This window comes from Hetaerina americana, unplaced genomic scaffold, assembly GCF_022747635.1.
Source record: "Hetaerina americana unplaced genomic scaffold, ioHetAmer1.1.p SCAF_8, whole genome shotgun sequence".
Classification (NCBI taxonomy): Eukaryota; Metazoa; Arthropoda; class Insecta; order Odonata; family Calopterygidae; genus Hetaerina; species Hetaerina americana.
Window position 1 is genome coordinate 37,304,035 of NW_027287427.1, and position 26,700 is coordinate 37,330,734.

At 34.9% G+C, this 26,700-nt stretch overlaps 2 protein-coding genes across 2 annotated transcripts; one reads left to right on the top strand and one right to left on the bottom strand.

Annotated features, from left to right (window-relative positions):
• Positions 1–978: 978 nt before the first annotated feature.
• Vamp7 (Vesicle-associated membrane protein 7) lies at positions 979–11,886 on the bottom strand. The gene is made up of 7 exons (XM_071596764.1): positions 11,712–11,886; positions 11,366–11,582; positions 11,151–11,288; positions 7,323–7,413; positions 2,981–3,048; positions 2,794–2,886; positions 979–2,708 (listed from the first exon to the last, which is right to left on the bottom strand). Exons 2-7 carry the CDS (start codon positions 11,567–11,569, stop codon positions 2,640–2,642), a joined length of 663 nt encoding a protein of 220 aa, XP_071452865.1. The 5' UTR covers positions 11,570–11,582; positions 11,712–11,886; the 3' UTR covers positions 979–2,639.
• Positions 11,887–12,978: 1,092 nt separating this feature from the next.
• Positions 12,979–26,537, top strand: Ndfip (Nedd4 family interacting protein). Its single transcript, XM_071596263.1, has 6 exons — positions 12,979–13,147; positions 13,608–13,763; positions 15,074–15,199; positions 18,347–18,470; positions 21,648–21,833; positions 25,474–26,537. The coding sequence occupies exons 1-6, from the start codon at positions 13,121–13,123 to the stop codon at positions 25,575–25,577; spliced, it is 723 nt and encodes a 240-aa protein (XP_071452364.1). The 5' UTR covers positions 12,979–13,120; the 3' UTR covers positions 25,578–26,537.
• Positions 26,538–26,700: the final 163 nt, after the last annotated feature.

Here is a 26,700-nt window from a genome sequence, read left to right on the forward strand (position 1 = left end):
ACCCGCAACCTGTACAGGTCTCAGACTGCTCAGGTGCGGGTGGGGAACGGGGAGTCGGGATGGGCAGTGTTAGGAAGAGGTGTAAGGCAGGGTTGCCCATTATCACCGTTGCTGTTCAACCTGTATGCAGAGGAAATGATTAAAGAGGCATGGGCAGAACTGGAGGTAGGAATGAAAGTGGGCGGGGAATTCGTAAAATCAGTTAGGTTTGCTGATGACCAAGCTTTAGTTTGTCAGTCAGCCAAGGGGTTGCAAGTTTTGCCGAGTGAATTGGAAATTCAGTGCGACAGGTATGGGACAAGAATCAATATTAATTAAACAAAGGTCATGCTATTTTCTAGAAAGAAAAAGGCTAAGCTAAACATTAAAATAGGAGGGCAAAAACTAGAGCAAGTAGAACAGTTTACATATTGCAGAAGTGTTTTGGACCAACACGGTCCAAGTAGGAGAGATGTAAGGAGAATAAATGCACTAGGGAAAAAGGCTGACACAAGGAGGAGGGAGTTAATGACAGGGATGTTGAGTAAGGATGTTAAGAAAAGACTCGTAAAAACTTTGATATGGAGCGTAGCTATGTACGGCCTGGAAATGTGATCATTGAAGCAGGAGGATAGATGTAGACTGGAGCCTTTTGAAATGTGGGTGTGGAGAAGAATGAAGAATGTGAAATAGACCAAAAGGAAAAGTAATGAGGAAGAACTGGGTATGGTGGGCGATGAGAGGGGCTTGTTGGGAGACATCCTATTACTAGTTCAAATTTAATCATGTCATATTTTGTAGAAGGCATTGATTATATTTTTCAACAAATGCTTTGTCTATTCCAAAAGTTATAAACTTGCACTATAGAAACAGAAAATGACCATCTAAATTCTGATACCCTCTTGTAACACTTTAGTGGACCCCTATGTTCCATTTAAAAATCACTAACATAATGAATTATCTTTACCGAGTTCAAAGAACAATAGAATCAAAAAGCTCTGCACAAGTAGAGGTATTTATTTACAATCCATTTAATGAATTTTTAGAGCTTAATGATACTTAGCCACATAAGCTCAAACTTATAATTGAATATATTTTTGGGATAGATATTCACCTTACATTTAAAGAATGTATGCAATATATGTGCTTTATTTAAAAATAACAAAATAATAGTAATATAAAATCCATTATTCACTTTCAAAGTTTCATAACATCTTTAAATTATGGCTAAATTGATGTAATCAGGCATAGACACCAGTACATTTCCATGTGGAAACAAATATCATAATATCATGTTAATATTCAACACTGTCCAGAAAGACAAATTTCAAAATGACTTCAATTCTGTAGTATGTCTACTTATCCTAAAAGCTTATCTTTTACTGTACAATTCATCAGATGCATTTCCTCTTCAGAAAATTAATATAATAACTACTTAACAATGGAATTAAAGCTCAAAGAAGATAAGTACAAATTAAGAAGGAAAACAATGATTTCGGTGACCCTGACTATGAGCAGCTGAACAACAAATACATAATCAATACAAATAATATTCACAAGGCAAATGAAGATATTATGCGATCATGAGCAACAATGAAAATACTTTTCCGCACAACAAAGAATACATATTAGCCAATAAAAATAGCTTCAGACTTAATAACTCTAACTGAAGACCAAATATCCTGTACAAATGAATATAAATGTAAAAGTACATATGATATACAAACTGTCATGAATGATGCCTAGCATTTTTACAATTGAAGATAATCAATACATAACATACATTAGCCAAACCAACCTATATTAAAGCTAGTAAAAACAATAATGATATTTGTATAAGATTATGATTGTACCATTAAAAACTGACAAGCTCAGTATTATTTAGTCTCCAGGAAATTCCTCAATTTTCCCTTAATAATAACCACTATGCACCAGTGGCATCCATACCATTAGCTGAAGCATTTATATTCAATTAAAAGTATTTAAAGGTAAATGATTGGGGAAAAGTTGCACTTTCTTAATGAAGGAATCATTAATTGATCTTTGAAGAAATAAACAGCTAATTGTAGTTGATTTTTGTTAACAGAATCATTCTTTAATAATATAGAAGTACTTAAATATATCAGTCCCCAATTCAACATCAGAAATATAGCTTACTTATTACAATGCAATATCATTACCTGATAATAAAGTGGCATTATTATTGCAAATACCTAAAGGTTGAAATGGAATGCTTAATGTCACAGTTTGTAAGTAGGAGACTTCATTCCTAGATGTGAAATCTGAATAAGTTTCAATGAAATGGAAAAATAACAACAACCACTACTGAATATGAAGAGGCAACAAAACTGTTTCAATAAAACTTACTGCATCTATTATTGGCTAATTGAAGCCTCAAAATTAGCTGCAATTTGATCATTTACCAATGAGAAAAACCTATCCGACTACAAATTGTTATCACAGCATTCAATGATTTCCTTTAATATAATCCAACACATATGATTGAATATCATGGAAGAACCAACACTCAGAATATGCCAGGATGTCAAACAACAGCACAGCAGCTTTAATGGTATGAAGGTCCGGAATAATGCCAAGACAGCAACAATGTGCAGATTTTTCACAATACTGTCCATCCTTTAACAATCTTAAAAATGTCACTACTGGCCAACGCAACTACTCCATGTCAGTCCTCCACAGGCAATAGAAATGATGAAGTAGATCACCACCTGAAAAAATTTATAGTTCCCATGAAAACATCCTCTTCTAAATATTCCAATAATCCATCAAAAAAACAATCAATCTGGTACTTACAAGAATAACAAGAGCAATTACAAGGTAAAGCTTGACATTTTTCCAAAACATTGTCCTTGCCAAGTTCCTGCTTGATTTACGAAAATTGATGGCCTGCAAGAGAATTAATACGTGCACTTAAAAATGTATATAAACTTTTACTATGTTAAAGTAAACACATCAATTATTGAATCCTATGATTACTTACATTCGAGCTTAAATCCTCTGTTTTGTTCACCAGAAGTTCCAATTTCTCTCCTCTCATGGTAACATTATCTGAATTAATAAATGAAAGGTACAATAACAGTTGAGTCCCAATGTTTTCATATGTTATTTAAAATAGAGAAAATTGTTTTCCAAGTGCTTAAAAACTAAATGCACCATTTAAAATATGAGGGACTCAATCATAAAACTGTTTGCGATTCACAACATATCTAGAAAATTTCAATGCAACAATTTCAGAGTATAAAAATCATTCGCCTTGACTGGGATTCAAACCCAGATCCCTCAATATCCCGTCGAGTGCTTTAGCAACTTAAGCTATCGAGGCGTTCTCTTAAACTCTGAATTTCTAGTTCCTTTAAAAGCCCCAAAATTTCCGAGTTTAAGAGGACGCGTCGATAGCTTAAGGGGCTAAAGCACTCGACCGGATATTGAGGGATCTGGGTTCGAATCCCAGTCAAGGCGAATGATTTTCATACTCTGAAATTGTTGCATTGAAATGCACATTAGAGGATGAATCCGTTAAAAGTTACTCTTGCGGCATCTCCTGCAGTTTCTTTGGAATATTTAGAAAAGATTATTTATAGAAAAAAGCATATTAAAGTTGTTGGAATATAATCAGAAGGCTGAAGAATTTTTACAATAAAAATGTGTAATACGTAATTGTGGAAACCACTGGTGGGTCTTTCTCTAGTCCAATTTATAGGTTATCTCCCTAACATTTTACTGAAGGCCATTACCTTAGTTTCAATCTTGCTTATCTTGAGGTGGTGCGTTAACCCCATTCTCTATTATAGTAAGTCCCCTTTCATTTCTCCAACTATACACCTGCATCTGCTATGTTATGCGCAAATTACCAAATACTTATCCTTTCCCAGTATATTCATATGATTACTGGAAACATCATAGTACATAAACAGCATTATTTTCCTTGCTTCTCATTCATTTTTAGTGCATTTTGGGAATTGATTTCCAGTAGGTTTCCTCTTTCTCTAGCTGAATTATTTAGTAGATATAATTGATAATTTTTATGAAATGGTATTTTACACAGGTACAATACTAAATTTCTTAGCAAAACTGTCTGGCTGAAAGCAATAACTTTTAACAAATTTTGGCGTCATCATTACAAGTATTTATGTTTTTTGCACCAAATATGACTTATACAAGATGACTAGCAATAATTATTTCATAGTTTTTGTAATATTGCTGATTATAAGAAGAAAAATCTTTGTGTGATTACTTCAGGTATATGTAATGGTAATGGAATGCCATTGGGTATTATCTTACTCTCATAAAATTTCAAGCTGATAGTAATCTCAATTTATAATTATTTAAGGATTATTGTACCTAAAAAATTAGTTCACTCGTTGCATGATTCATGGCTATTTATTTTATGTGTAATTGTTTTAAGTATAGGTTATCATGTCTATTATCATTTTCTCCTTCCTCCCATATTAAAAGTTTTACAAGGCTGAAAATATTCAGATTCTTTCTTTACTTGTGCATGACAAAAGTCACTTTATGATAGTGCCATACTTGACCTATTTTAATTTGATAATGGGCCTCCTATTATTAAAAAAAAATTATGGTCAATAAAAATAAAATACTGCATTTGTAGATAACTACTCTAAATCATCATGTGAATAATTGACTAGCATGTATAACCCATTAATAAACAATTTAGAGCAATAATTTTACAATTTTGAAGGAAACTTTGGCAAAAAATGTTAAAAATTAGCCCACAATCTCCATGGACATTAGGATTTTGTGTATATTCTGATTTACAGGAAAATGAATGACATTTTGATTACATTAATTTAAAAAGAGAGTAGTCTGGGCCATGCAAACTAATATTTTTATTGAAGGATTATGTCAATTGTTTACCTAGAATTTGAGTTTTTACTCACATTGAAAATTTTCTGCATAATTTTCACTATATTCCTTACCAAAAGGTAAGGTCTATTAGGGTAAGCTGAATAAAATCAGTGCAATCAAGAACTGTTGCTTTTCCCTTTTCTGGGATGAATCAATAAAGCTCTTCCCTAGTCTTCCAGCCGAATTCTTTTCTCATAAGCAGGTGCATAAAAATGCTTTCTACCCTTTTCACTAAATTCTTGAGTAGTCTTGTAGTGATGTTATCTATTTCCACAGCCTTCTTTGAATTCATTTCCTTTAATGCCCATCTATCAGACAATTAAACTTCCCTGGTTCTAAGCTATCCTTATTAACCTCTCTATATCTCAAATACAAGGCCTATTTCAAGCCAAGAAATTTCTTTCTCACAACCTGGAACAACATTTAATTTCCTGCATCGAGCTTTCATTTTGCCTTATCTCTGTAAACTTTCTGTGCACTCACACCGTACTTTTCATCATACTTCCTTTGCCTTATTTATTCCACGTTTCCTTTGTCCATCTTCCTTTTACTGAACCTGTTCCCTTATCTTTGCTCGGTATCTTATCAACTGACCTGCTTCCCTATTGCCCTAGTTAAGTGTTCTACATCTCATATTCTTATGATATTACACCTTAAATTTATCATGAACACTCAATTGTGATCTGAATTGGCATCTGCTCTCAAGAAATTGTTATTTGATCAAACTATACCCAATTATTGCCACCCACAATAACCACAATTTAATCGAACTGATATCTCCCTGGAATTTTTCATGCGGCGTTTAAACTAATTATCAGTTATAATAATGCAATTTCTTCCACAAAACTTTAGTTTTTAAAAAATCTGCAGCTATTCCTTTCTCCTAAACCAAATTCTCTCTCTTATAACCTCACTCCCTTCACTTACCACCACATTCTAATCCCCCATCACTAACAAGGGAGTTCTCCCAGGTATATTAGCAATTACTTCATCTAATTATTACTCTGTACTAACTCATCATGTACCAATATCTACTTCCTCCATATGAATGCTTGTTGGCATGCACAGATTTACCCTGGACTGACTGCATCTGCTCTTATTTCTGCTTATGATACGGTCATTTAACTATTCTATCTTCATTACCCTTCTTCCCACGATCCAATCCAGGATTAGTACTATCCCACATTGATCCTCCTCTGCTATGTGTCACTCTGTTAATACCACTCTAAAATCACTGGTATCCTTTTATCTTCCCATGCACAGGATAAACATGCCTAAATTTCCTCTCGCCATCTCTTGCTGGTCATTTCTCAATTTCCCTGTTTTAACATTCCAAGTCCCTATTTTCCCAGCAGCGATCCTATTGCCTCTTCTTTTCTGCAGCCAAATGCTTTGCTGCGAAAGGATTTCATGTGATGATGACCATAGAGGCCTTGTCTCTTCTGCTGCTAAGGGCAAAACTAGGCCCTGTGGGACTTGTCCCATAGTTACCAGGATTCATTTTCCTAATAGCTTCCATCATATTCTCTTGGGATAAATAATTAGGGTGGTCTCCTGCTACTTCCTCAACAGACACTTTCACTAAAATGCCTGCCAACATGGGCCGAAAGCCTTTGCAGCTACCTCACTGAGGAACAGATATTCTGTGGACATCATTCATTGGGCTATCCTTCATTCCTACCCTTCAACCTATCAGGCATGGGTGGCCCTGCTTGGAACAAATATCAATGCTCCTGCCAGCACAGCTCTATGGGTCATGGGAACACCTTTGGAGGTCTTTCTACTACAACAAGGCTGTAGTCCATGAGGAGGGCCACACACATACAAGTAAAAAAATTATGGATATTTCCTGACTCTAGGTCCCCTGCTTTGTAGTCTTATACCTCCTCATTAGGTGACTCACCCATAGTGTTATTTCACTTTTGACATCAAGGAAAAAATTAAGTCCCACAACATAACAGGTGATACATATTTTGTTTCCCATAACATGGGAAACAAAATATGAGTGCATCAAACACATAACCCAAGTATTCATTTTTCCATAAAAATTACATGATCATGCAACTTAAAACAGGATGGAAATTCATCATATTAAAACATTTTCTCACGTCTTTCTTTAACATATTCACAGCAGGTAACCACCCTCTAGCACATACATACACTTTCAGTGTATTGCAGAGTAATTTTAGACATAGATGAATTATAATATTTTTGTTTGGTGTTTTTAAAAAGATTTAACAGAGTGGACATCAACATAGTTAATTCTAACAATAAGTAGGAAGTACATTAAAGGGATAACTAACTTGATTGAATCACAGAACTTGTCATTGTTTAATAAGATGATGCATCTGAAGAAGACAATGCTTGTCTAATTACCTTCCATTCAAGTTATAAGAAACTGAAAAATTATTGAACTCTCAATGATTTATTAGATTACAAAAGTTGTAACTTACCAATATTTTTCACCATAATTTCTTTGACTTCTTCCAACTGTCCATGAACACGAGAAATCATATCAATGTCTTGCGATTCAGAGTAGCGTTTCTAAAATGATAAAAATAGAATATTTTATTGAACAAAATTAGTCTCCACTTTATTGCCCAAATATATTTTAACAAAGCTCTTCAAGAGATACAATGACTTTTTAAACCTTCATGACTTCAATGAGCATGTGATTGTTCAACAAGAATCGACATGATGGTGACTCTACAAATGGTCCTGACAATTGTCATGGCTTCACAGTGATAGTTGACACTTAATTATTTTTCTCACTGAACTCATAAAAAATCCTATGAATACAAATCAAAAGCATCCCTGGTGTATCTACTTAAAACAACAATATCTTTCCCATTGGTCCATTTTTCATTGAGGCCATTCTGATTTTTTATTATATCATCATTACGATAAGGACACTATGCAAGGACTGCATTATGATGAATGAGACACATGCTTATTAAAACTCAGAATATGGTCACATTGTCCACTTCGGAGTAAAATAATTGCTTGCTCCCAGCCACATCCTATATTATTGTTACAGTAAACTCTCAATTATCTTTGCATGGATTATCCATACTATTCACTTCCCGGAACCTCAAAATTTTAATTAAATTATAAGTTAAAAGGCCTAGGCTATCTTAAAAGTTTTTAATTTCACAAAATCAAATGTTGTCAATAGCATTTAGTGTTTTTATTTAAACAATTTTGCACCATCCAAAATTTCCCATTTTCTTCTCTCTCATTTTCATTACTTCTGAAAATTCCATATTATACTTTAAGGCAAGCAAATACTGAGTATTACTCTGCAACAAATAAGTCATTAACTATCTACATTGCCTCATTTAAATCGGTATCATATTTACATTGAATATTAATATAAAAATGTATCATTGATCCTTAGTCAATATTGGGGATTGGGATGGTATGGTGACTAATTCATTGGCTATCCACCTGGAGGGTCCAGGTTCGAAACATGTAAATGGCAGATATTTTCAGTGGTATCTCGATCTGTACTTGGGGTGCAATGTGGAGAGGATGTTAAAAACATGGACCTCATGGTACCTTCCATTAAAAGTAGGCCAAAGCCAATGCCAGGTTTCTCTCCACCCTTCCTCCTTTCCCATCCATCCCTAATGGAGTAAATTACCTCAGCTGTCAGTCTAAATAAACTAAATAACTACATTACTATTTTGTCAACATTCATTATTTGCCAATCATTTGTTTTTTCCTGGCTTATTGATTGGTTTAGCTTTCTGATGAAAATATGTTCTGCTATTCACTTTATAATAGTTGTGTCATTGTAAAACTATAATTTCATTCCATTATCAAAATGGCTGAAAAATAGTAAAAAAAACGTCCTTTCCATTGTTAAATAAAGCAAATTAATCACAAGGAATGAAAATAGAGAGTCTCGTTACATATGCTCATATCATGACCATATTTTCCATGTGTTTTGATTATCCATGCTTCATTATGCATCCACTAACATAGAATCGAGAGTTTACTCTACTTTCATATATCTTTGGGACAACCCATTCATACAGGTATATGCATGGGAGCAATTGAGCAGCAGCTTAGAGGTGCAGACACACTTTTATGATTGGCAGATCAAACTTAACTTTGACATGCTTACTCTAGTTTGGATGTACACGGTGATGGAGACTACCAATCAAAATGTACTTCGAAACAATCCTAGGGAACTTCATGAGGAAGCAAACCATTGGCTAATGTGAAGAGTCACCTGTGGGTACCAGGCTAGTCATGAAATGAAAGGGAAGATTCATCTTTTGCAGCCATTATTTTCACAGCAAGGGCTTATTGTAGCAATTAACATGGGTCCTCATGTGCACAGGGTTGTTTGGAGAAGTTGCCTTGATGATTCCCAAGTGCAGAGTGAAAAACTTAGAGTTATAACTTTTCCATGTTGAACAGAGCTCAACTATTACATTTTAATTATGTCCTTTGCAATCTCTCAGTTGATTTGAATACAAAGATCAATCAAATCCTCTTGTCTTGTCACTAATGTATCTCCATTAATTGTTTGAACATCCTTGAGAAGCCCTTAAAGAAAAATCCTTGAGAGAAGATGATAAAACAAATAAGGATGGCGAGGACAACAATTAGATAAGAAAGAGTTTATGGAGAAACTAGGAAAATGAAAAAGGTAGAAGGAAATATGGTGATGAGAAAGTGGAAGGAAAAGGGATAGAAGTGGAAAATCAAGCAAATGAAGATGAAGGAGGTCTGGAAACATAGCAACATTTGGACTCGCAAAGTGAATGCAACAGAAATTCGAAAATGACTGCTTTCAAGAGGCTAGACCCCAACTACCACACTTGGTTGGTCTCTGCAAAGTCACCTGCTTTGCTTTCCCCCATCCCAACCAATCTGGATTAACCCCCAGTCCCAAAGTTAAGCATTTGAAAACGATAATAGTTCAAATAGTGGGGTCTATTGTTAGGTTGGATGTAAGGTTGTGTTTTTCTTAAGAGAGACAGGGGAATCGTCGCTGTTCCACTTGGTAGCTTGTGTTCATCAAAGACCTACCTTAACCAGTGTCAACTATGGAGTTAATGTCGTTAACATGCAAAGGTATAAAAGGGAACCAATAACAATTCCCTGAGGGACACCTGAAGTGACTTTATGGCATTAGAACTAACAACATATATGACTATCTCTAGGTGATCATTCAAAAAGTCTTTAATCCAGCCTAGGATATTTTCATTCATGCCATAACCTTTTGGCTTACGAGAGTAGTTTACTACGAGGTACTTTGTCAAAAGCTTCTTTAAAATCTAGAAAAAGCACACCCACTGGAACATTGGTCTCTCCCAAACTAAAGATATCATGAACAAAAAGTGCAAGTTGTCTCTCGCAGGACTTAACCTTTTGGAAACAATGCTGACTTTCATAGTAGTGATTTCAGGTGAGAGGACAAACAGCTGAGGTCATTTGCGTGATTTTTCATCAATAACTCCCGACCATTAAGGTGCCTCATGATTGAACTACCAACTATATGTTTCATGGCCTTGCATGATATGGATTTGAAGGAAATAGGACTTAAAATGCTCAGTTTCTCCCTACCTCCATTCCTAAACATAGGTGTTACATGAGCTGTTTTCCAGTCACTGGGAACTTAATGATGTAATAGGGACATATTAAATATGATTTTTTGATATGATGCATTTTCTGATGCCAAGTGAAAAGTTGATGAATGGAGTTCAGCATAAAGGAATCTAATAGCGACTTGTAGGAATTTTTGTTTTTACTCAGTATAAACCAATTTTGATTAAAACAGGTCAGGAAAACTGATGATACCATAAGAGATTTGAGCTGCTCATTTAATTGTTTAACTCGAAATAATCCAGAACACAGGTTTTGAACTTCTGAAAACAAACTTTTAGAATTAGCACATAACACTAAATAAACTTGATATTGGAAGATTATATAACAGAGATCAGTACAATTATTTTATAATGATTGACTAAGTCTTAATAAATCTCTTGACTGCACCTTCATCGCGAGGGGAAAATATTTTTCTTTTGGATTGACATCCATAGCGGCATACCGCTTTGAATTGATGAATAAGGGATGTATCAATACAAATACAGGCAGACACGTCAGGTTGATGACACATGTTTTGGCACCACAGAAGAATTATTTTTCAAGTAAATATTACAACGACACGTTGTATTTCTAATCACCGCGAAAAATTTGCAATCGCCGAATTAGGAATTAATGAAAAATAATTACTGACTAAAAAGTATTTAACACATACTGCTTACCATTTCATTAGCCAAAACCATTGAAAATTCAGTATTCATGGAATAGGCTAGAGCAGTCTGAGCTCTGATACCGTACGTACTGTTGAAACGGTTTTTGATTTCATTTAAATAAAGAAATGCTCTGGTTCTTTCAAATCCCTGTGAGAGAGACATTACCAATTAAGTATCACATGAAAACCATCGAAAATGAAAATTGGATATGTCCATTAACTTACGTCATCGCTTATGCACAAAAAAATTATTCTGTCTTCACAAAGGTAGTGAAACAAATAACTCCCATGCGAATATGTACTTTTTCCGACGTCTGGATCTATCATTGCAATAACCTGCTCCGTCACCTCGGCAAAGTTTCCAGAACGACATGCATGCTTTGCAAGTATTACAGTGCCACGAGCTATGACGCTGTACAAAATCGGCATATTGATGGTAGACCTAAACAAACAAAGTATTAAACATCGAGATTTAATCAAATGATTTATTGCTTGAGAATAAACACCAGAATTGCATAGACTAAACAATAGTAAGAACAACAAGGCATCAGGATATGTAATCATGACTCACTGACTTCTTCTTAGCAACCAAGTTTCACTCTGAATATAACAAAAAAATCGAAAAATATTTAAAGAGACGGTATTTCAATCAACATGAACCGCTGCCAAAAAGATTACGTGACAACCGAACGCTTCACACAATTAATATCACGCATTAACTCCTCGATACTCCTGACAACCTTCACCGTAATTTGATCTTCAATTGTTTTAGTCATATGACTCTTGACAACATTGTGGCAATCTCGCCATTATCGTAGGTGGGTACGATAGGCGCCTCAGTTCGTGACGTTTGTTTAATTTATAAATGAGTGCCTTTCCAAAATGAATGAAGATTTCGGGAACCGCTGAATGGAAGGATTAATCTTGTTGTTTCGTCCCCATTTCCTTTAAAGATTTGCAATGCCTTTCTCTGCTTTTTAGTATATGATATGCTCGTGAACAGACACATTGAACATTTATGGATTTACTCCAATTGTAAGCCAGCTGACTAAGGGGATACATTCTGATTAAATTGGTGTAGTTTGATGGGAGTTGAATTCATTTGCCGTTTCAAAGAGAGAAACTTTTCAACTAAGACTTCTGGACTCTCGAGTAAAACAAGCCCTGCGATGGTAAGGCCATCACATACTACAGACATATATTCTACTAGCGAGCGCAAATTTAAGAATAAATCGAAATTACGCCAAAAATTGTGGCTTCCGGAAAATCTTCGTTATTTCTCATTGCTTAGGAGTGAGAAACCCTCCGGCACGGGGTTTAGGGCCGTCTCTCCTTCCGCAGTCGAAATAATTTGTTAGCCGTAGAGCACCACCATGAACGAGACTTCATGAAAGTTATTGAAAAAGTAAAATAATGATTCTCCGCCAATCCCATACCAAACGAAGCGGTTTAGTTTAATAGACAAAGTATTCGACACATCATTATAATTCAGTGATTATTGGAGAGACAAAAGATACGACCATGAGTATTCATTAAAACGATTTATTTTCTGATCATGAACAAGGTCAAATATATGTGAAACTTCATCCTCGCGGCATTAAAAGACCGTTTACTACCTAGGTTAGCAGGTTCGGCTGTGTTAATATGATGACATAACAGCTTCGTCCAATACTTCAGCACTTGCTTGACGATATTAAACATGGTATTTTCTCCACGGTCGTTGCAGGGTCATGATGTTCAACTCAATTTGAAACAATATTCTTCAACGAGTTTGAACACTCCACCAACTTGCGCTAAACATATCGACCAGCAATTGTTCCATAACGGCTGCAAGTTTACACAATTTGCTGTTTGGATGCAGCACTTTAGGCCGTCAATTCATTCATCGATTGATTAAGGAAAAATTTTGTCGTTTCCTAAGTCGGGAAACATAACCTCAATATCATAATACATTAGGGATAATTATATACTGGTCAAGAGATGGACAGAACCATCCGTTACGAAATAGTGAGTTAAGATCATTTTGCCTTAGTAAATTAGTTCGTGGTATTACTGTTACCTGCTTTGTCGAAATAGTCTTATGGTGTTTTTGCTGTCAAAGTCAAGTTTGCAGTATTGTTTCATTCCCTCATTAATTTAATTGTATATAAATCAGAGTCATGTTAAGTTATGAAAAAATGACATTGGACCTGATTTTTATTTTCTCGCCTGCGTGTGTTGCCCAACGTAATTGATTTATGTCAATTGACGCGCCATATACTATTTAATATTTTATGTTGTTTTCGCAACAGAAATGTAGAAGTTAATTTCAACCTTACTGAATACTCTTGGTCCCAATTGGTGAGGGTTACTGGGTCAATTTATGCCATTTTAGGGGTATTGTTTATATGACATGAGTTGTTGGTATTAAAGTGAGCAGATTGTTTTCATATATTTAATAAAACTGGCAATGCCCACTGCTGTACAGGTTTCCCCGGTGGAAGAGAACATGCCTAACCAACCAGTGCCTCTAACAGTCGTGTTACCTCCTGAAAATGTTCCGCAAGGAGATTCGGCAATGGCTCAGACAGTTTCCCCCATGCCCAGGACAATTCCTGTATCTCCAAGACGTTTAAATCCACAGGTAATATTGATTTCATGCCTATTTTGGAAATAAATGTAATGGCGGTGTATGTATGCTTTAGCTCCTCTACTCGTGCGTTGTTATTGTGGTAACTACAAACTCGTGTGGCATGAATTCAGCAAATAAATCCTCATAATTCAGTAATTGCATTCATGATTTTATGGGCAGCAATTTCGTTATTGAACTTTATGTGGGCTCATAATGCAACGGCTGCCTCCTTTTTATTACTAAATATTCAATACGGCGTACAATGGTAGTATAAGAATGTTCATTTATAAGAAAAAATGCAAGGAATATAGTTCTTGTGATCGGATCGGCTTTTCGCTTGTAATCCTTTCATTCAAGGTGGCTCTTGGCAGGGTTGTGAATCATTGCGGGTCTTAAAATAAACATTATAAAATTACTTTGCACATTCAAAGGTTGTTTAAGAAGTACTTAATATAGTGTGTTCAGTATCAATATCCATTTTAATAATTCTGCGTTTATTTGTCAGAAAGTAAAATTAGGTGAATCAGGTAATGAAAAACCTGACCATATTATTTTAGTGCATTTTTTGGTAAACTATTTTGCTGGAATGTGATTATTATCTCTATTCACTAGCTAGAGTTGATACTGCATGACTAAACAAATTTGTAATGGAAAGCATCGCGAGATATGATTACATTGTGGTAACTCGTTGAGCAAAATCTGCAATTAGCTATTTTATTCTCGCCTTATACAAAAAATAAATACCAGAGTTTTTAGATGCATCACATTAAGTTTTTAAGAATGAATAAATATGAATTGTGTTTGAGCCTCTCATTTATAGTTTTGTTCAATAAAGCCACGGAAACTTTCCAATTAAAAAATTACATCAGGAAAATAATGGTAGTTGAGCAACAAGGAGTCAAGTTATGCCAGTGCAAATGATCTATTTTGGGATATGAGAGCATTGGGGAAAAATATATTGTAAAGATTACTAATATGTACATGAAAGATTTATGATATTTACGTTTTGAAACATTTTGGGATTATTGTACATATTTATGAAAGGTCTAATTCTCTATAACATCCATCCTAAAAAGAAAGACTTGTACTTTTCCACAGATTTTATTATATGGTACAACATGTTTCATCGACTTGCAGCATCATCAGGTACCTGATGCAAGTCGGTGAAACGCGTTGTACCATATAATAAAATCTGTGGAAAAGTACAAGTCTTTCTTTTTAGGATGGATATTCAATAATTCCACGAAGTGAAGCCTGAAACAATAGAATATGTCTCTATAATATGTTTACATGCTAATCATTTACAATTTTGTGACCTTCAGGCTGAGGTTGAGGATATAGCTCCACCAAAGGCTGATTTTTCTGCCCCACCACCTTATGAACTTGCTACTAAATTGCCTACTTATGAGGAAGTGCAAAGGGAGAAGATGCAAGAGGAACAAAGACGGGTGGGTACTTACGAGAAAGTTAAGGAAAAATGATTGTGTTACACTCAGGCACATCCTGTCAATGTTTTTTAAGTGCTCATTATGATAAATTGTTGTTGTATGTGATCATTAAATACAAAATATTTTCATTTAAATGTTTTAATGATGGAATCATCTTGTAACCACTCAGATGTGGTCTCATCAAGCACTGATTTACTGCCCGTATTCATGGTAAAGAACCTGTGAATAAGCAGGTATAAGAGCTGTCACCCCATCTCCTGACTTCAAAATGAGGATCAAATTATATCACCAAAACTCTTCATACAAGAGAAGTTGAAAATATTACTTACCAAGTGCATAAGTAGGTGTTTAAGGCTGATTTTTAAGTCTTAAAGGTGATTCGTGGATGATAATTGTGCTTTGACAATATGTTATGACAGCAGCTCATTTCAATTTTCACTGAAACTAATGGGTATTCAACTCATGCTTTTTCATCGTAAGCATTATAAGGCACACATTATAATATATTGGCTTACCATTCACATAAGAATTGTAAAGCATGATTTTTCTAAAGTAATGGAAAAAATTGAACCAGTTAAAATGACATATATCTCATTATATTAACGGTAGTGCGGTAACTGACTTTTGACTGAAGTGGAGGATTAGCTGAAATCTTGAAGGGAGGAGTGAAGTGATTTTTAAAATAATCTCAACCAGGTTTTGCTGTAGCAGTGAGGAGAAACTTTTATATTAATCTTGAAGGAATGTAATAATTGTGTTGAAAACTATAGCAGTATAGTGTTTGCATTTCCTTTCATTTTTTCACAGGTTTAGTAGTTCAAATTTTGGCATTGTGATTTGAAATGTCTTCCATTACAGCCCCATGAGTGTTAGTTTTGGATATGGCTAGAGTTGCACAAAGAAAGGTCTTTTCCCAAACAAATGCATCAGGAATTGTGCATTAAATTATTCTTGATCGACATATTATTAATAAGTCCATTGAGTCAATTTTTTTCATCAAAGAACTTTCATATTCAGCTACTAATCAAACAAGTGGCTTTCAGATAATTAAAACTATTCATGGAGTAAATTAGCTGGTATTTTAAAATGATAATATACCTTACCCTATGTATTTCCTGTGTAAAAATTATATGTTTTAATGAAAAAATAGAGGAATTTTATCCTAATTGTCATATAATGGTCTGCTGAATGACAATTGCTTCAAGTGAAATAATTACATCAACTACTAGGTCTAAAGATGTAGAGGAATCTGTAAATATTCAAGTGTCAATTGAAATGGGGCATCTCACAGTTGAAAATAGATTCCTTTGTCAATGGATTTGTTTGTATCAATAGGAGCGAACTGTGTGACCAAATGTGGTGATGCTCCTTCTAGTAGTTACTGAAATTAATGAAGTGATACTATATTGATGGGAAGGTATGCTTACAGGTTTTGCAAAAATGATGCAAAATACAGGCCTTATAAATGAAAAGTGTCGACTTTATGCCTTAACATAAGTCTTTTCAGAATTTAACCAAGTCATGAATTTAAGGCAGTATATGTGAATGTGTATGCTACATGTAAGCAGGACTACTGCATGATTGTCATGAGGATTGAAAAAAAGTATTTAACAAGAAATGGGTGGGAAATCCATCAATCCATCCATTAAATCCATTAATCCAGCTTCAGAGTCACTTGAATCCTGTATGCTCTGTGAGAAAAGTGGCTTGTGGTGTTATTATTTTGTCTGTTTATCCTAAGTATACATAGCTGAAATGACACAAACTTAGTTCAACTTGCTTCTATTATCTCAGAAGCAACACTTTAAGCATTTTATTCTTGCAGGGGTAATTTTCAATAGAAAACTTGATTGATAAAATATAAAATAGCCCTTTTTCCTTACATTTTTTACTAATGGGCATAATTTTCAGTTCCATCCTTTGGACAGAATAACATGATAACAATTGCAAAAAAAATTGTTCGCAATAATTTTCTGAAAGAGAAAAGTCAAAAGATATTTTGCCAAGCATATTAACAAAAAGTGGGTTGCAGTAGTCCAGGAGGTAGAGAGTTGGACTACTGACCTGAGGTTCCCGGGTTCGATTCCCGAGCAAGTCTCTGGGCACCCGCAGCTCCACCCAAGCTATGTGATTTTTTGGGTACTAGATCTTCCTGGGAAACCATAACTGGCGCAGGGGAAGGAACTGGCCCCCTGGTATGTGAATTTCACATGCCGTCGGGCTTAGTACTGGGTGAACTCTACCTTCACCTACCTTTGGGTTGATTACTATGTTTATGGTTATTAACAAAAACTAAATCAGAACCAAACAAAGTCAATTATTTTAGAAAGGGAACATGGTAGTGCAGTGGGTGGAGTGCTGGGCTACTGATTGGAGGGCTGGGTTCTTTTCTGGGTGATGACTCTGGGCACCCTCAACTTCACCCAAGCTGTGAGATTTTCTGGGTACCAGATTTACTTGGAAAATGGCAGGGAAACAGGAATGGAAGTGACCTTTCTATCCTGGTTTGGGAATTCCAAATGTCAGACTCGCCTATTAGACTAACCTTTAGGTTGATAACTGTGTGGTCGATAGTCTGAAGTGGACTTCAGTAATGGTTATGAGTAATTCCATAATGATAAAACCATAAGCACAGTAATCAACCCAAAGGTCTGTTTGGTATGTGATGGTAGAATACCACATAAAAGTAAAATATAATTTAGAAAAAGTAAAGTAAAATATTAACAAAGTGTTGCAATCAGTGTTAAATGACAAAAATGGGGCTTGTGCAATAAATGTGTATGTCTATAAAATATATGTATATTTGGAAGGACCAATTCATTCCTTAATTAGTCTTATGATACATGGTTTCATATATTATGAGACTAAAGACTAGACTTTTCCAGAATTACTATTGCAAATTAGTCTTTAATTATAAGACCATGAGTAAAAATGGTTCATCTAACCCTGCAAGGGAGTTAAAGTACTCCATTTTGTAATTACCGTGTACTTAATGTATATAGAAACCTTAAATTTGTAGCATTGTTACCTATAATTTGATTCAATATGAAATTTTTAAAAATGGTCATATTTAGGAACATTCTCTGTAATAAAATAAAATAAACAGTGCTGATGTCCACTAATTGTTACAATTTATATTCACTCTAGGATGTTCCACCCAGGCCGGCCAATCAACACCTTGCATTTTTGGCTATAGATACAGATGCCCCGGAATGTGATGGTGAAGGTGGACTACTTGGCACAGACTTCATGTTTTTTGCAGCATTCTTAGGTTGGCTTACAAATTTTTGCATTTTTTCGTATTTTTTTAATGCTCCATTGACGATATTACATAAATGGTTTCTCGAAGACCACCATTAACTGGAGTTATCATTTATAAAGGAGCTGAAATGTATATGTTAAGTCTTAATCCATTTTAATACAACCAGGAGATGAACGTTTTCTGTGATAAATTTTAGTAATGTGTATGTAATGGTTCTTTTTGAAATAATCAGTAATGAGTTTATGAATTAATGGAATGAATTTGGTGGCATAAATTATTAAATAGGCACTTGTGATTTCAATGATCAATTACTACTATGTTTTGTCATCGTTATCATTCAAATCACTTTTTGATGATTCTCAAGAATTCTTCATAATTTGAATGCCTTTACCAAAGTAATTTTTCTTTTTATACTGAAATTTTATGCATAATATCTAATATCTGTCTACTTTAGTTGTAAAAGATGATGCTCTTCATGTTCCCTTATTTTCATGGGAATGATGCTGACGGAGCTTCCCTAGAATGATTCGTGAATAAATTTCAGGTTGGAGTGATCGTTGTTTTTAGGAGTGTCTTTCTAACCTCATTTTTAAAAAAGGATGATCCCCCAGTAAGAGCCCAAGACCTTCATGCCTGGCTGATGATTTTACATCATACTTTGTAAACAATTGATGGGTCTTGTATTGTAATGTTTCATGCTTGGTCCTTGTGTTTCCTTGTTTTGTGCTCCTTGTCCTTGTTTCATACTTGGCCATTTGTGGGTCATATGGGAAATATCTGTCAATTCCACAGAAATCAATATTTAAGCCATGCCATGAAGCCCTGAAATTAGTAGGAAACTCGTCCCACATCTGTATCTTGTAGCACCATTGGCTAGGGAACAAAGCCACAGTTTTGATGAATAAGGTGTAGGGCAAATTGTGTAGTTTCAGTCATGATTTGTTAGAATTAGTGACCAAATAATCTTAATTTTCCACTTGTGGACAAATTTATTTCTCAAGTGGGTCTCATTGTGCTATTTCATCTTCAAGTGCAGAATGAGTACAATTGCTGTACGATCCAAATTTTACCTGAGAGGAATTGGAGTGAAGCTGGAAGAGTGTTGAGTGAGGGGTGGGGGGGATTGGTAAGGACTTGCAGAGGTTTGAGAATTGATTACAAAATCCCAAAACTTAGCATTGGTTTAAAAATGCAAAAGTCTCTGTTGTCTGGTAGTATGATGTTCACATCAGGGAACACTTCAGTGTTTTTGTTGGCAAAGCTGTGCATTAAGCAGCATAAATGATTTCTTAGATGGTAGATGTGGGGGGGGGCGGGTCATATTCTTTGACTCATGTCAGTACAAGAATCAAAAACTGTAATTTAATGGAGCAGAGAAAAAGTTTCCTTTTCTTGTAGATAACAGTGCAAGAAAAACGTTGAAAAGTGAGGACATAATGTCATGGCAGTGACCGACATTAATCTTTCCCTTGGAGACTTCAGTTCTGAAAAAGTATTTATTTTGATTGATCGTCAATCAACATTAGGAATACATATTGTGTTAAGTAAGATTTTTGCCTTTCTGAAAGATAAGAATGTAGAACTGTTAGCAGTCAGTCCTGCTTTCATTTGAAAACTCATCTGCCCACCTATGTGTATTTAGGTATGTATACCAAGTTTTAATGGCTCTGTTTTAATCATTACTGTCTTTTTCTGCATAACTTTATTGAAATATAAATCAGGGATTCCACCGTGAAATTTTAGAAAGCTATTGCCATGCTGATAATGGTTGGTATCCACAAGTCCCAGGGGGTTGTTGAGGGAGGAGAGAATGTTTCTTGCATTTAGCACACTACCAGGAAGAGGGGGTGTAATTTTAGGGATGGGGGTTAATTGCTGAAGGTTGAGATGATTCGGTTGTTTGTTCCAATTTGGAGGTGTGTCAAGATTGGAGTTGCACTAAGGGAAGTTAGTGGATAGGAAGGGCTAGCTAGAGATGAACTATATGCTATTATGGAGGGTGCTGATGAACCATTTTCCTTTGTTCCAGATTTTGTTTTTTTTTGCATTTAGTTTTCATGCGTAGCACTTGTAATTTGAAATTGCAGGCCTGGTTGATCAGACTATGTGTATGATGATATGGTTATTACAAGGATGGTGCACTTCCTATGTCCATTGGTTCAGGTGGAAAATTTCCCTCTGTGTCCAAAGTAGGTAGCGTTACACTCTCAAGATATTTCATCAAGCACCTCTTTTCTGTCCTGTAAATGGCACCTTTGTTTTTGCAAAGAAAAAGGTTTTGGTGCACGAAACAGGGTTTAGAACAAAACCCTGAAATCGTCCTCGGGAAGAGTGTTAGCTACCCTGTGCTACACTTTGTTGATGCAAGGGATTTTATATCACTTTCATGTACCTGTGTTGGGGGACACCATTAGATCTTCCATTAAGTTTACAAAAACAGAAACTTTACCATCTGTATGTTTGGTAGATGTTACTTTTAAATTTCTTAATTAAATCTTTTACTTCTTATATATTTTGATCAATTTAAATGTATGATCTATGTTTATATTTCATTATATGTATTCACAAATATATAACAGTTTCAAATTATTGACTACTCAATAACAATTATTTGTAGTTCATGAAAAATGGATGTTGAAATCACAAAACTGGATAGTTTTCTGTCCGTGCGGTATGGACAAGCCAAATTACTGTGGCCTTGTATTTCCATAGAACGGTACAGGCTTGTAAAAATTTGCTACAACTATGAAAACAATAAAATGGAATGCCATTTTTCTATCAATCTTCTAATATTATTATGCGCTTGCGAGGGAAGTGCATATACAGTGAATATTTTTAATGGTTGAAGTAAATGTAATGTTTCGAAGTAATGCTATAAAATTATAGTTTGCTTTCAGGCACCAATTATCAAATTCAAGGAAATACTTGATTTGTGAAACCTATATTCCGTTACTGGATCTTGAAAGGATTGAATATATTCTGTAAAAATTTGACTAATATACTATTGAATTCTCTTGCTACCTCTTCACACTGATAAACCCTGCTGTTTGAGGCCCCCCCCTCCTTTTTTATACTGCTTTCCAATCTGTCAGTTGGGTGTTTCGGGAGACTAAGGCTCGAACTATGCATCATTGAGTTGATGTGGTGCTTCTCTAGGATGCCAATTTGTTGTTTTCTGTGTTACAGTGGCATTCCTGTTCAACTGGATTGGATTCTTAATGCTAATGTGCTTTTGTCATACAATTGCCGCACGGTATGGTGCACTGTCTGGTTTTGGTCTTTCATTGGCAAAGTGGACTCTCATCGTTAAGCACTCTACTGATTTGGCCTCTCGGGAGAACAGCTGGCTCTGGTGGCTTATCATGGCTTTTGGTAAGTTAAAAAAAGAAAATTTGTGGTCTCCGGCATAACTTTATGGAATTTGCATAACATATTGAAATGAAATCAATTATTGACTTACTTCTGTTTGTGAGATTTTAAGGGGTTCCTGAAAAACAACTTATTTAAAAAAGGAAAAGTATTCTACAGAGTATGAGGCCTTTAAGTCCATTTTACATTCAGTGACAGCTAAAAACTTGATCATCCAAAAAGCAGATAAAGGCAGGGATTGTAAAATGATTAAATCCAGTGATGCATTATTTAAAAGTTATGAAGTGTTCAAACTAGTGCAAATGAATCCATCAGCACCATGGTTTTCCGGCTTCCAAAAGTTCACAAAAATGGGATTCTGATCAGACCAGTAGTATCAAATATGTCTGCTCCCAGCCACATGCTCCCATGCAAATGCGAAAAGACTTAACGAACTCTTGACGGAGATTTCCAAATTTTCCACGGAATATGGTGTAGTAAATTCCTTGGCTCTTGTTAACAAACGAATGAAAAAGGTCATCCCATAAATGTTGTTTCGTTTGATGTACGCAATCTGGAAGCTGTAAACCCTGCCGAGGACATACTCTTCCGAAAAGTCATTCCAGTGCCAGTTATTAGTGAACGCGGCATATTACGAAAGACGTGTTTCCCAAAATTATTTTATTTTTAATGGTTCATATTTCCAACAACCCAATGGTTTAGCCATGGCATAACCATTTCCCCTCTCCTGGTCGATATTTAAAAGGACAATTTTGAAAACGTTTTGCTCTATTCAGCTCCCCCTCTCATTTATTAAGTATTTTGTTGGTTCAGATTTGTGGGTGATGTCTTCTGTGTGTGGACAGGTTCTGATAGGCAACTAGATCAGTTTCTAGCCTATTTAAATTCTGTCAATTCTAATGTACAATTCATGTGTGAAAAAGTGGAAAAAGGCTCTCTGAATTTCCTGGACTTATCCATTTGTAAAGACAGAGACTGGTTACAATACTCCATTTTTCAGAAGATGTATATGGACCAATAAATTAATTCCTCTTCACTGGCATTGCTTGAAACAAATCCTTTCGACATTTCATGCAATGATCCAGTGATTAGCCTCTATCCCTATATCAAAATTCAATGTAAAGAAGGAACTTAATGTAATTAAAACATTAGCAGTACAAAATAGCTATTCAGAAGATCTAATTAATAAACTTAACCGGGAGAAACTTACAAAAATAGCCTTAAGTACATTTACAACCCCGAATATTTAAAAGATCCCACAGCCAAATGGCGATGAATGCTCTATGTAGGAAATATTTCTCAAAAAGCAATCAAAATTTTACCTAAAGAAAAAATTAAATGTGCCATGTGAAACAGTGGTTCATGCCTTAAGAATCTGATCTCTTGCACTAAAGACCAAGTGCCCAAAGACGCGAGTAGTCGAGTGTACGAATTAAAGTGTCCGAATGTAACACAGAGTAATCGGGCAAACAGGACAAAAAATTAAAGAAAGGATAAAAGAACACCAAACTTGTGTAAAGAATAAGAACATAACATCCCTCTTCGCAAAGCATTTCATTGGAAATGACCACAAAACAGACTTTTTGACAAAAATTCTTCATTTTGAAAATGAAGGTCAAAGGCTCGATGCTCTGGAGCTGTTGGAAATTTTGAAATGCATCTGTTGCAAGGATGAACTTTCCCACAAAATTTTGTATCCCTCTCTCCCCACTCCTAGACCTACCACTCTTCCAAGTAAATGATTGATACAGAAAGATTTAATTCTCTTTTCCTCCCAGCTACATTTGAACCTTTTTACCCCTCTAACCTCCCTTACCCTCCCTCTCTGACCAACCCCTCCCTCCCGATCATGAGGTATATATGCCAAGTTTGCTTCTATGAGGAACACCTAATCATGACGTTCCAAGTCGATACCTGGATCGTGTTTTTAAACAAATTGTGTGGAATTACAAAGTCAATAATTTCATTTTATTTCAATATATATAAAAGAAAACCTTTTGAATCAGTGAACTGATATGAATGGTATCCACTAGTGATCATCAGATTTCAAATTTAAGGCTGTAAAATGCCAAATTCCCATGCATCTGAACTATATGACACCCATTGCTATCTTTGCTGTTCACATTTTTTAGTTAAGGCATATTTACTTTAATTCTTACTATTTAAAATTATGATTGCATTACATATTTTTACTAATTAAAATTTTGTGTTTTGTGAAATTCTCCTGGTACCATAAAACTATAATAACAATTCAAATCTAATTAAGAGAGGCAACTCCAGGAGAAAAAAAGGCAGAGACCTTGAGGTGGTAATTCTACCTCTTGATTAACCATATCAAGAAACTGGTGCCTTTTTTTAAAGAAATTTGAAAGTTACTCACGAATGCCAACATCACCATGGGACCTAAGAAATCATTATGATTCGATGAAAATATAATAAAAGGGCAACGACATATGGAATCATGAAGCTATTGAAAAATTGCCACTTGGAATGTCAAGAGGACTCAATACAAAAGAAGGAGAATTAATAATATTGTTGGAAGCAACCAAAATCAATATTGCTGCTAGTGCAAAAATGAAGAAGAAAATTCAAGGGGCATAGAGAGGAGATTGCATTATGAAAAGGGGCAGAATATTGAAGAATTAGCATATCATTGGAAAACAAAGCATTCATTCTGAGGGTAAAAACAGAGATAGCTCCCAAATTTTTCACGATATTTTTTCACCAATGACCAAATCAAAGATCAATGAGGAGAAAACGGATCTTCAGAGTACACTGCTTAGTTTTGTATCCTATCTTCCAAATATGACCTTAAAATGGAAGACTTCAGATGATGGATTTTAGTGGAAAAGGCGCAGTAAGAATTAAATTAATGCTATACAACTGTACACTTGAGCAGGTACAGCATTTCGAGGTATGACAACTAATTTGTATAATTGTGATTACTTAGATATACGGCATCACATATAATCAGAGCAATGCTAGATATACGATAAATGAGGAGGATCAAGTATGTCCTGTTGAAAACTAATTTTCATGAAGCTTCATTCTTATGGAGCCAAACTATTAGTCAACGTGTAAAGTTTCCGTGACTTCCTCTTAATGTCTATTTATGAATATATGTGGTATTATTGTTGTTAAATTTCAACAATAACAAATTTTTGGTATAAATCATTGTGGGTCATACAGTGTCATGATGCTGTTATCATCACTTATTCAGTTTAAATGTACAAGACAAATGTTCAACTCATGCACCACAAATTCAATGATTAACCTAAACTATCATTAAGTTATCTTTGAAATTCTTATTTAATATGCATCTTGATATTTTGTGGTTTATTTGTTTCACGTTCCGTATTCACAAATAATGCTTTTTCTTTGCTAACGTTAGTGTATTAGAATAATTGTTTAATAGTGGAGTGGCGTTTCTCCATCTTTGATGAGAGTGAATCAATGAGCTTACCAATGTTACCATTTTCATCGAGTTATAGTTAAAGTGTTGAATGTAGTAAGTGAGCTGACATGATCTTGACTTGTTCTATGACACAGTTGCTTTTTGGTCAGCATAGGTTTTAAATGTTAAGTCAGGTATATAATTCTGTTAATATTTGGCACATTCTAAATTATTTTTTTGTTTCTCTAGGTCTCCTTATCTGTGTGAGGGCATTCATCCAGTATTTGCACATAAAAAAGGAGTGGCGGCTTCTTTCTCGAAGTGCTCAGGAAAGATTGGTCTTCTTTTACTAGGCAGTGCAAAGTTCTTATGTTTTTTGCATTCACAAAGCCTACAAAAATATTTTCCTCTTCATCATGAATCTGTGTTACATCCATTCTACTGGGAAAATTAAATAGCGTTAGTAATGTGACATAGCAGATATACTGGTATACTATGCACTAAGACTGTCATAAATTCTGCCAGTTATGTAAAAAAAAAAGAAATCGGTGATATGTGTTAAACTGGGGTGTTGTTTTATGTAGGTTTAATATGTATCACTCTTGTGTAAACTACAAAAATTAGATTTTAGGATGCAACTTGTATATACATATAAATATATTATATATACATATATCTTTTAATAACCAGTTGATATTTTCTGTTTTGATGTGTACTTTGATACTTTCCATGCTTTCTTTAGCATATTATGAGTGGATGGGTGCCACATAAAGATATCATTTAAGTGCTTGTGAAGAGTTTGAAGTTACACCTTGTCGTTAGTTTCTTGTGAGTCTTTCTTTTTTCAAATGAGTACATATAAGGAAAACCCCACAAAACTGAGTCCTTACACAATTGCCATCTTGAGCTTGATTATGTCAAAATGTGATCGAATCTTTGCCACACTGATGCTACAAGATGTTTATTTTCACTATGTATGTGGTTGTTCATTGAGGAAGCATGACCTGCATAGATATTTAGGGTAATTTGAGTAGCATGTCATAATAAATTATGCAAATGTTCATCCAAGAAATTAAAACAAACCTACCTATGTCTGTAGACAAGAGGGTTTTTGTATGCCAGTGCTTTCAAGATGACTTATTTTAAACCAGTTATTGTTTTTAATATTTAAAAGAAATGACGTGACTACACACTTGAATCTCTCTGTATCATCACTGTTGTTCCATTTAAATTTTAATCACGAATGACCTGAGTGGATTCAAAGCCTTGTATTCTAAATGTTTTTGGTACAAATAAAAGCTATGTCTACACCACTTTCTTCTCTATCAAAACCTCTTTTTCCAAAGTCTCTTTAGGGATGCTGAAAAAATTCTTACTTCATGGTTTCTTTCCAATTCATCATCTACAATAGCCTGTTGTCTCTATACAAGTACCTAAAGTAAATAAATACCTGTCTGGCTATTCAATGGTTTCTGG